The sequence below is a fragment of the Hypanus sabinus genome, unplaced genomic scaffold (assembly GCF_030144855.1).
Source record: "Hypanus sabinus isolate sHypSab1 unplaced genomic scaffold, sHypSab1.hap1 scaffold_1110, whole genome shotgun sequence".
NCBI classification, from domain to species: Eukaryota; Metazoa; Chordata; class Chondrichthyes; order Myliobatiformes; family Dasyatidae; genus Hypanus; species Hypanus sabinus.
Window position 1 is genome coordinate 69,739 of NW_026779167.1, and position 11,828 is coordinate 81,566.

The 11,828-nt window shown below is 45.4% G+C and overlaps 1 protein-coding gene across 1 annotated transcript; it reads right to left on the minus strand.

Moving 5' to 3' along the window:
• Positions 1-1,556: 1,556 nt before the first annotated feature.
• Positions 1,557-2,453, minus strand: LOC132386353 (G-protein coupled receptor 182-like). Its single transcript, XM_059958609.1, has one exon. It carries the CDS (start codon positions 2,451-2,453, stop codon positions 1,557-1,559), a length of 897 nt encoding a protein of 298 aa, XP_059814592.1.
• Between the last annotated feature and the right edge of the window lie 9,375 nt (positions 2,454-11,828).

An 11,828-nucleotide genomic window follows, 5' to 3' on the forward strand; every position in this document is an offset into this window, starting at 1 on the left:
TCGCTCCCCTTATCACTTCATTTCTGGAATATTGAGAGCAGTTCTCTTTATATTGGTGTGGGAATGTCATTGGGGAAATTCCGGTTAACAACATTTAAGTATATACAGCCTGGAAGGCCGTTCATCTAAGCGAATAAGGAGCCAGGGTGGTCTTCTGACGGGGACGTCATGTCTCACAAATGTGACTGTAATTTTAAAGGAATAATCTCGGCGATTTAATGAAGCAGGAAGGGAGATAGAGTTCAGATGTGCTTTAGTAGTGCTTCTAACTAGGCGCTCAGTGACAGATACAGGGACGCCGAGAGGAATTGGCAAACTAGTCACAATATTAGCTTGGTAAATGGATGTAAATGGTAGCGTGCGAGCATTTCTCCTCCCGGACGCCGGCAATAAGCGGTGAGTGTAGATTTGCTACTGGGTCATATATTGTTTGTACAACAGTATGTGAAACAAAATATGACTTAATGCACATTGTGAAATAAAATTCTGGGAAGACAAATAGACCTTTCCAGGGTCAATTTCAGTTATAACCTTGCAAACCTAGGACATGCCTCTCTGCACGCAGTGGGGCAGTACAGCTAAAGTGTTTTTGTTATTCTTGCATTGCTCACCGAGGCTTTGAGTGGAAGTATTTCGACTCGGTCTCACAGCTGCATGGAGCACAGGTCAGAGCGGACTGAGAGCAACGGGTGCAATTCTGATTGTCACGCCCTGGGAAGGATGTTGTAAGAACTGAGCGATGGTAGATTAAAATTCATCAGTTTGTTTCCTGGACTGTGGAGAATGGAATAAACTATAAGGGGATAAACTATAAGTTTGATTATTTCAAATAGAAAATAATCTGAAAGACCCTTGTTGAAGTTTATACAATTAGGAGGAGGGATATATTGTACAGATAGCCAACAGTTTTGTCTTTTCCTACGTCAGCAGTGGCTCAAAAGTACAGGCACATGCATACACAGGTCAGAAGACATTCTTTTTTAACCCAGGACTGCGTGGTTATGTCTATAGCAGACGCGCTCGATGCAGGTGATAATAAAATAATGGAAACGTGTCTGGAATGCCCTTGGTTAAAGGAGGTAGCGAGGGATACGGGCTGTATTATGGCTCCGAAGATTGGCATAGTTTGCCTTCGTCGACCTGGGGCAGAATCTATGCAATATTGATCCCCCGCTGCAATCTACAAGAAGGTGGCTCTGTCACAGCGCTGACCGCAGCGAATCTCCACTTCCAGCATAAAAGTCATTATGATTGCTCCAGCTTTACCCGAGTTACCTTGCGGCCAGATGAGCCCTGAGTGTCAACGCAGCTGTGAAACGGAAAGAGTGAATGAAATCAACTGAGTGATCAGATACCGGGAATGTTGATGACGTCACGGCTAGCAAGGGCGCCGCTGCACGGAAATGGAGTTAAGTGTTATTTTATTCCAAGTCAACTTAATACCGAGACCCATAATTCTTGAACACATAAAACCCAGATGCACATCGCGACCACATGACGCGTGCCCGATGCGGAGAATTAGTGGACTTTCGACCTTTAGGAGTATATGATTTGCTTTAACTGTGCTTTTTAATCAATATTAAAAACAAAGTCCAAGGAGATTTTAACACCCGCCGCATGTCTTCTCTAAACTTAGCCTGGGTCGCTGTATAAATGCAGGTGTTCGTGCAGGAACTCAGGTACATCAGCATGTAGCCGGCTTCAGTGGCGACGTAGGCAGAGTCGGTGTAATCTCCGTCGTAATGCGCGGTTCCTGTCAGTTGGGTGGTCAGAAAGCTCACAGTGACTGGTAGCCACAACAGAATGAAAATGCCGGACACACTAAAGAGTAAAATGATGGATTTCCGGCGGCTTTCCATCTCCGGATCCTTCTGTGTTTGACTGCTGTGACCGCGCAGTCCGCGGCGAGCTTTACTGGCTAATAAAATGCGCCTTACTGTCACACAGTTAAACAGGGCTATCAGAACAAAAGGTAATATAACAGTTAAAATACTCCGCAGAGAGGAGAATGTGACTCCCACAGGAGACGTCTTGAACCACGAACTCGGCTGACAGCCCCATTGAATACCGTTAACTACACTGACGGGTTTAAACTCAAATAGATACGGGACGTTCTGTAAATGCACCAGGAGCGCCACGGTTATGATGCCGGAAAAAGCTGTCCTCACTGTGCAATATTTCGCTTTGAGCTTCTGACAACAGATCGCTACAAACCGATCGATAGTGAACAAGACAGTGAACCAGACCGAGCTTTGCAGGCTGGTTGAATTGAAGTACATAGTAACCTTACAGGTGGATGTGTAGGACAGGAAGGATGTTGGAAACTGGTACGTTATGATATGATATCCGATTACACAGAACATCATCACCAGCAGATCTGCCATTGCCATGGCCACCATGTTGTGGGATATACATTTGGAAAGTCCACAATTCCCGCGGAAGAGGACAACCATTGTCAGTAGGTTCGATAGGGAAAGAGACACAAAATGTGAGTTACAAACAGGGCAAGCAGAAGTGTTATACTCGAATAGTTTCAGAAACGTCAATCAATAAATAAGCGCTTAAACTTGCATATATCTGCCATGTTTGATCACATTTATTATAATCTTAAAGGTGTGATAGGGAGAAATTAATTCAAATCTCCAGCTGGGCACCGCATTCTTGTGCTAGCTATATTTCCTAGAATTCCCAACTAGTATGGGAAAGATATATAATCAATCAAGGGTTTGATCGGAAATCCAGAAAAGGGGGAGGGAAGGAGGCAGAGCTCGAGTGAGCCAGAAAGACTCCGGAGAGAAAGAGAGAGAGAGAGAGAGAGAGAGAGAGAGAGAGAGAGAGAGAGAGAGAGAGAGAGAGAGAGAGAGAGAGAGAGAGAGAGAGAGAGAGAGAGAGAGAGAGAGAGAGAGAGAGAGAGAGAGAGAGAGAGAGAGAGAGAGAGAGAGAGAGAGAGAGAGAGAGAGAGAGAGAGAGAGAGAGAGAGAGAGAGAGAGAGAGAGAGAGAGAGAGAGAGAGAGAGAGAGAGAGAGAGAGAATGAGAGAGAGAGAGAGGGGGGGGGGAGAGGGAGAGGAGAGAGGGAGAGAGAGGCTGTTATTAGAATCCGCAAAATTCCCACAATTCATACTGTTCTACTGCTACTTCACCACGTTACATCACAAAATATATTTCAATCCGGAACAATACACAGCATCAAATTTATGCTGACAGTGATCAACAGCAGAGAGGATTGTTCTCTCTGAACTTCAGCAGCATCGACTCCGATGAACTTTAGAGGCGGCGGGGGATGGGTGACAGTGAACTTGACCCTGCATCAGCGTATAGAGCGGAGACGACCCGTTCAGCAGCAGTAGTCTTGCGTGTCTCCGCAATGCGTTGGTTTCGCCAATAAAGAATACCCAGTGAAATGTCTGTTAATAGAAGATCATTCTAACATTTCAGTCAGAGGATATGTCGACGTACCTGGCACACCGAAAGCTGCGAGAATAGGGTAAAACACAATTACTACATGTCGGATTGTTGGTAGAGCCATTTTTCAGATTTTATACACAATGTGCCGCACTCCTTGCAATAAGCGCCTCTCGCCTATGTTCTGCTCTCGTTGCCCTTTTATACTTTAATCTAGACCCCTGTTAAAACAACAAGAACAACAATAACAACAACAGCAACAAAGGTCGCACAATAACTCGAGTTAGTTACAGTCAGTTAACAAACAATGCGCCGTTTCCAATTCTATGCTCTAACGGCGCCACAGGGAATACTTAAAGTTCAGTCCATAACACCGTATAGCAAAGTAGACAATCGAAATCTTTTTAAAGCTGTTCCACGCATTCCGGAGTGAAATGTCAGTCATTGCCCATCACGTACTTCTATTTTTGCCTTCATATTCGTTTTATTTGTTATTAACTGTTTTTATCTCGCTCCATATCTCTCAAAACAAAGGGTAACTTTGAGTTAGCTCACGATTTATACTGAAACTAATCCCACATCAAATGAACATTACATCGGACTTGAACAGTCTTGTTATTTGCCTAAAGTCGTAGCAGACCGTACAGATCTCATCATTTGATTCCAAATTTATCCATACTTCTTCAGTCACAATGAACTCAGCAGCCCATTGTACAGACAAGATTGACAACGACATCACGAAATGTATGAAGTATCCATTGCTTGTTAACATTGAAGGCTAAAGATCTCCATAATAACCTCTATAACAATACCGAATGGGCATGGGCTTTTCTGGCTCCGAATAAGGTCTCAATAACTGGCGGTGCATATTATGGATCATTATTGGCTCCTCATTTGCATCATCAGAATCGGAACCGACATCACGTTTACTATCCCCAGTAAATGTCGTGCAATGTGGGTATAGTGCAATTTGTCCAAAAGCACTAAAATAAACAAGACAGGTAGCGCAAAAAGAATGCAAACAGTGATGTACAATTTTGGTTTAAATTTAGAAATGTTTAGAAATGATTTAGAAAGCCGATGCTTGAAGAGAATAAGCTCAAATACGAGGCTGAGCGAGTGTTTTCGTGGTGCTGACGACAACTCCCTGAACTCTTACATAGCCATGGACAAGGATATGAACAGAATATATTGGGAAGTTTAATATGGGGGAGAACTCATCATGATGCTGTGAGGCAAGAAGCTGGGGATGTATATAGGATCGGATGTGCTCAAAGAAAGGCCCAGCAGAAATGAGAAGGTTGTTTAGCGTGCCATTGCTTAGCGTTGTAGGAAGGTTTGATCCACTGAGGTAGGGAAAAGATGGTTACTCGAAGGAGTTACGGCTGTGACGAGATGCGGGATATCCACTCCCGATGAAGAAAGAAGCAGGCTTAAAACCAACGAAGCAGAGATTATCAGTGATGGTTCTGGAGAGTTACAAAGTCTCCGAGAAGGAGCTAAGCAATGGACATAAGTGCATTGGCGAGGGAGAGAACAAGAGGACAAGAGCCTCGAAGCGATGATGGATACAAGAGGAAAGAAACATGTGCCTGGAGTCGGAGGAGGTAGTGGAGGTCGTTCATGAATGATTTGCTTCAGCATTCACCAGTGCAGAGGTTCCCAACAGTTTTTATGCCGTGGACCAGTCCTATTAAGCATGTACTCCATTGGCAAAGAGTGGGAATCCCAGAGGAAACTTGATGAATGTGGGGGCAGCGTGGACAGGCTGATATGTTGGAATATGTCAAGGTTTCGATGGAAGATGCATTGGAGATTCTGATGAGCATCAGGATAGATAAGTCCCCGATGGTGAAAGGAATACAGCACATGTTACTAATGGATGCGAGAAGATGCAAGAATGCAAAAGTGCAAGAAGTCTAGAACAGGCTCCACTATCCCTAATGGTGAAGTAATGGGGAGTGTTCAGAGGCTCAGATTTCTGGGTATGAATATAACCTAGGAGCTCTCTCGGTCCATCAGCAAAACCTCACAAGCAACAAAAACACAACAGTGACTATACTATATGAGGTGATTAGGGAGAGCTGATCTGTCTCAAAAATAGCTGGTCAACATTAGACCAGAGCTGGTCAACATAGAAAGTAAACTGACACACGGAATAGCAGTGCTGTACTCTGGATACAGCGAGACAGATTGCAAACCACTCAAATGGTTGATCAGAACGGCTCCGAACATCACTGGGACTCAAGTACCGGACTGGGAGACAATCCTGTGTGGATTCAGAATTGGATTGGCCGCAGAAGGCAGAGGCTGCGGTGGTCTTCATTAGACGGAGGAATGAGTATAAGAGTTGTGAGATAATTTTGTAGCTCTATAAAACCCTGTTGAATTCGCATTTTCTGTGTTCTGTTCCGTTCCGGTCGTCACATTACAGGAAGCATGTCGAATCGTTAGAGATGGAGCAGAGGGGATAATGCCAGGATTATGACGAGAGGTTGAACGAGCTAGGGTTTGTTTTAAGACGATGAAAAATGAGCTATGACGTTGGGAAGGTGTAGAAAATAATAAGAGGCAGAGGTTGATTGTACAGCAAGAGATACTGTATGTTTCTCAGGCAGAAATGGCGAATAAATGGAGACATCACTTGATGGAGTTGGGCGGAAAGTATTGTGGTGATGGCAGAGGAATTCCTTTTACACACTGAGTGGTGTGCATGTGTAACGCTCGGTAATCAGTGGCGTAGTGTCATATAAATCAATGACATTCCACAGACTCTCAAATAGGCAGGTAGATGATTGGGAAAGATGAGGGCTATGTAGTAGGAAAGGGTCGGATTGATTTTGGAATGGACTAAAACGTGGGCTCAACCGAGTTCCTACGATGCCATATTGCTGTATGCATTATGCGATCATGTGTTAGTGAAACGTTTAGGGCGTGTCTTCTGACCATGTACCTTGTTATTGATGCCAGGAGTGCAAAGTGTACTGGATATAGAGGGTCCTTAATGGCGGGTGCCGTCTTTTTGAATATGGGGGGAGCCTGATGCCATTGCTGGAACTGACTGACTTTACAGCACGTTGTGGTTGTTTCCGATCTTCTGCATCAGCGCCTCCAACCTGACGAGATGGAACAGCCCGCATGCTGTCCAGGGGACATCACTCTTCTTATCAAACTTTATCGTAATTGCATCAATCCTTCATCTCCAACTCATCATTTACAGAGCTGTAGACCCACGGGAAATGGAATCTGCTCAGCATTTCCACTGCTGATCCCTCGATGAAGACGTATCATTGCATACTTTTTAACATCTAAATTCGTCTCCTTCCAAATAACCACAAAACAAACAAAGCCAATGGGACCGATTCAATAAAAAGGAACCTTCAAACACCCGACGCACAGAGAAAGGAAAAAAAAAACAATGCTGAAAACAATAAACTTAAGCAAATAACATTCAGAACTGAAGTTCAGCGAAGTGAGCCCCCTATCAGAAAGGAAGCCTGACACTGCAACAACCGATCCAAGAACATGTCCCTGCCCCAATTCAATGTGGCGTCAATCGTCCAAACTGGTCCGTCGATGAAAAAGTCAAAACATCACGTCGTTCGTCCCTTTTGGACCCGGGACCTGCTGCTTTTTGGGCCTGGCCTCATCGCCTTGATTGTGCCACGTTCCGACCTCTCAATTCGGGCTTACATTAAAATGAATGAAAACCCGGATCTGTCCTCGCTGTCGGTCACGGAACCGGACTCTGCCTCGCTTCCGCTCGCCTGCCACATCGTATCGCCTCTATGTCCGCTCTAGCGATAGCTATACATTGGCCTGTTCTCCGACCCGGATCCCGACAGCTTGTTTCGGCCTTCAAGGCAGCACCATCCAGCGCTTTCGAGCTTTCAGTTCACACCGCAAAATACCAGTTCATGCAGGCTGTTCAAAAGCTCAGCTCCGAATGGAAAGTTAGCGACTTTTGTTTGCAGCGATAGTTTATTAGAATTAAAAACATATGAATAACGTGCTTAGTTGCTTTCTTTGTTTTATTTACCGCCGATAAGTAGTCACTGAGCTTTACCAGATCCATCCTACACCTGAAGCCTTTCCGCCGCTCAACACTTCTACTTCCTGAAGACCTCAATCAATTCATTGTTTTCATAATGTTTAGTGCAAGGCTGTTGTTCTGACACCACTGTATCTGCCGATCTACCTCACTCCTATATCGCTCCTTGTCACCTTCCAGAAGACACTAGATACTAGAATAGAACAGCACAGTACAGGTCCTTCAGCCCTCGCTGTCGTGTCGACCCGTATATTGCTTAAAAATGTCTATGCCTCCCATAGACTTGTAGACCTCTATCGTCTCCTCTCATACTTTTACTCTTCAAAGAGAAAATTCCCAGCTCTGCTAACCTTGCCTCATAAGACTTGTTTTTCATTCCAGGCAACATCCTGGTAAATCTCTTCTGCATCCCTCTCCATAGCTTCCTCAACCTTCCTATAATGAGATGAACAGAAATGAATACAATACTCGAAGTGCGTTTTCACCAGAGATTTGTAGAGCTGCACCATAACCTCTCTGCTCTTGAACTCAACACCCCGCCCCATTAATGAAGCCTAGCATCCCATAGGCCTTCTTAACTATCCTATCAACCCATGCAACGAACTTTAGAGATGTTTGGGTTTAAACCCCAAAGTCCTTCTAGGGTTCATCGACACTCTTATGTAACCGACCACTAACCCTATACTCAGCCTTCTGGTTTGTCCTTCCAAATTGCATCACCTGACACTTGTCCGGATTGAACTCCATCTGCCATTTTCTGTCGAACTCTGCCGCCTGTCTCTATCCTCTTGGAACCTTCGACAACCTGCATCTCCATCCGCAATTCCTCCAAAGTTCCTGTTATCCACAAATTTATTCACTCATCCTTCCGACTCTGCATCCAGGTCATTTATAAAAATCACTAATAGCAGGGGTCCTAGGGCAGATCCCTGCGGCACTCGACCAGTCACTGACATCCAGGCAGAATTATTTCCGACCACAACTACCCTTTGCATTCTTCCTTTAAACGACTCCTGATGAAGGGTTTCGTCACTACCTCCTCCCATAGATGCTGTCTGGCCTGCTGAGTTCTGCCAGCATTCTCTGTTTTTATTTGTCTCCAGCATCTGCAGATTCACTCATGTGCCTTTTATATAGACTTTCTGGATGAGTCTCTCGTGAGGGTCCTTGTCAAATGTCTTACTAAAGTCCATGTACACAACATCCACTGTCCTACCCTCATTAATTTCTTTTGTTACCTTTTCAAAAAACTCCATCAGGCTCGTGAGTTACGATCACTTCACAAAGCCACGTTGACTATCCATGAGTAGACTGTGCTTCTCCAAATGCTCATACATCCTATCCTTAAGTCTCCTTTCCAGTAGTTTGCAGACCACCGACGTAAGACACACCGGTCTATAGTTCCCAGGTTTCTCCCTATTACCTTTTTAGAACAAGGGCACTGCAGTTGCCATTCTCCAGTCCTCCGGCACTTCCCCTGTAGCCAGAAATGATTCAAAGTTCATAGCTAATGCTCTTGCGATTTCTTCTCTCAATTCCCACAAAAACCTGGCGTGTGTCATATCCGGCCCTGGGGATTTATTAATCTTGATGTTTTCAAGAAGAGTCAGCAGTTCTTCTTCATTAATCTCGACATTGCCCATCACACAGGCCCGCTCTATTTCGACCTAACCCTGATCAAGATCCTACTCGCATGTGAATACTGAAGCAAAGTATTCATTTACGAGCACATCCGCTCCGTCCGTCCCAATAGACAGGACGTCCCGGTTGCCAACCACTTCAACTTTGTCTCTCATTCCCAACTTGATATGTGCATACATGGCCTCCTCGACTGCGATGATGAGGCCAAACTCAGGTTGGAGGTGCCACACCTCATCTACCGACTGGGTAGCCCCCAGCCTGGTGGTATGAACATTGAATTCTCCAAGTTCCGGTAATTCCCTGCCCCGCCCCCTCCCCTATCCTAGATCCCTCTCTGCCTCTCTCCCCTTTCAACTGTCTGCTCCTTTATCTCTACAGTTCTTTCATGCTTATCCCCTCCCCCATTTATCCTCCCTCTGATTTGATCTCCACCCGGCGCCTTTCTCCCTCCCCTATCTCTAATACTGGGCTTCGGCCCTCTCTTCCCCCCCCCCCATTCCTGATGAAGGGTCTCGGCCCGTAACGTTGGCTACTCTTTTCTCACGGATGCTGCCAGAACTGCTGAGTTCTTCCAGCGTTGCGTCCGTAATTCATTTACGACCTCACAAGCCTCCTCCATCTCCAGTCATATGTTGCTCTCTTTATCCATCAGCGGTGCCACCATCGTGCTCGTTATCATCCTGTTCTTCACACACGCCTAGAATGCCTTAGGGTTCTCCGTAATCCTATATACCAAAGGCATGCCATGCCCCATTCGAGCTCTCCTAAGTCCTTTCTTAAGTTCCTTCCTGGCTACCCTATATTTGTCATGAGTCCCTCCTGCTTCCTGCTTCTTATATCTAACAGACGCTTCCTTCTTCCACTTGACGAGTTGCCTCATGTCTTTCGTCAGCAATGGTTTCTTTTTCCTACCATTGTTTCCTTGTCTCAGTGGGACGAACCTATCCTGAAACCAGCTGAAGTGGTCCCTAAACTTCCTCCTCATTACTTCTGTGTTTTCACCCTTGAACTTCTGTTTCCAATTTCCTCTCGCTAGTTCATTCCTCATACCTTTATAGTTAACTCTTCTCCAGTTAAGCTTTCCCATTTTGTCTGTTCTTATCCTTTTCCATAGCAATGCTGAAGCTAGGGGAGTTGTGGTCACTTGCAGTAAAATGCTCCCCCACCAAGAGGTCTGCCACCTCACCAGGTTCATTACACAGAACTAGACCCAGTATGGCCTCTTCTCTCGTCGGCCGGTCCACATACTGCGTCAAGTATCCTTATTGAACACACCTGACAAATTCAGCTCCATCTACCCCACCCACCTTGCAATCAGGAGGTGCCAGTCCATATGAGGGAATTTGTAACTACAACCCTGTATTTCCTGCACCATTCTACAATCTACCTGCTTGTCTGTTCCTCATTTCCCGAAGGTTATTTGGGGGTCTATAGAATATTCCCAGCACGGTGATTGATCCCTTCCATTTTCTGACTTCCACCCACACCGACTCAGTGGACACTCTCTTCAGCGTCTTCCCTTTATATATCCGTGATGCTATCCTGACTGGTAATGCTACTCCTCTCCCTCTTTTCTACCTCCCGTCCTATTCATTTTGAAACACCGAAACCCTGGTACCTGCATCAGCCAATCCTGCCGTTCCTCCAGCCAAGTTTTAGTAACGGCTACAACATCATAGTCGCACGTACTGATCCATGCTCTACGTTCATCCAGCTTTTTTTCCTAATACTCCTGTCGTTGAAAGAGACACATGTTAACCCCACTAACTGGCTACATGTTTTGTCCCCTGCCTGTTCTTCCTCACCAACTCAGAGCATATATTATCATGCCCTTGTCCTTCTACCCTAATCTCTGCACTTAGATTCTGATTCCCACCCCCTGCCAAACTAGTTTAAACCCTCCGCAACAGCTCTAGCAAAACTATTCAACCCCCCCAGGATACTGGACCCTTTCCAGTTCAGGTGCAGACCGTCCTTTTTGCACAGGTCAGACCTTCACCAGCAGAGAACCCAGTGTTCCAGAAATCTGAACACCTGCCTCCTGCACCAACTCTTCAGCCATGCATTCCTCGGCTATAAATTCCTGTTCCTACCCTCCCTGTCTCGTGGCACAGGCAGCAGTCCCGAGATTAACACCCTTGAAGTACTGTTTTCTTTTTTTAACTTATTTCGTAACTCACTATATTCCTTCTTCAGGACGTCATACCTACTTCTATCAATATCATTTGTCCGCACGTGGACCACGACATCTGGCTGTTCACCCCTCTTTCTTCAGAATACCGAGAATTTGATAAATTGACGAAGTGGTAGATTGGGTTAGTAACATTACTGATGACACAAAGGTTGGGTTGTTGTGGATAGCTTGCAGGGCTGTCAGAGGTTACAGCAGGGCATTGAGAGCATGCTATACTGGGCTGAAAAGTGGCAGTTAGAGTTCAACCAATAAGCGTGAGGGGTTCATTTTGGTCGGTCAAATATGATGGCAGAATATAGTATTAATGGTAAGATTCCTTGAAGAATGTTACCACCTGAAACGGATTCTGTGGTCCGAGTCCATAGGACATCAAAGCTTCTACGGAGGCTGACACTGTGGTTAAGAATGGATACGGTGCATTGGCCATCATCAAGCGTGGGATTGAGTTTAAGAGCCGAGAGGTAATGGTTCAGCTATAAGGGACACTTGTCGGACCCCACTTGGAGTACTGTACTCAGTTCTGGTCGGCTCAATAAAGG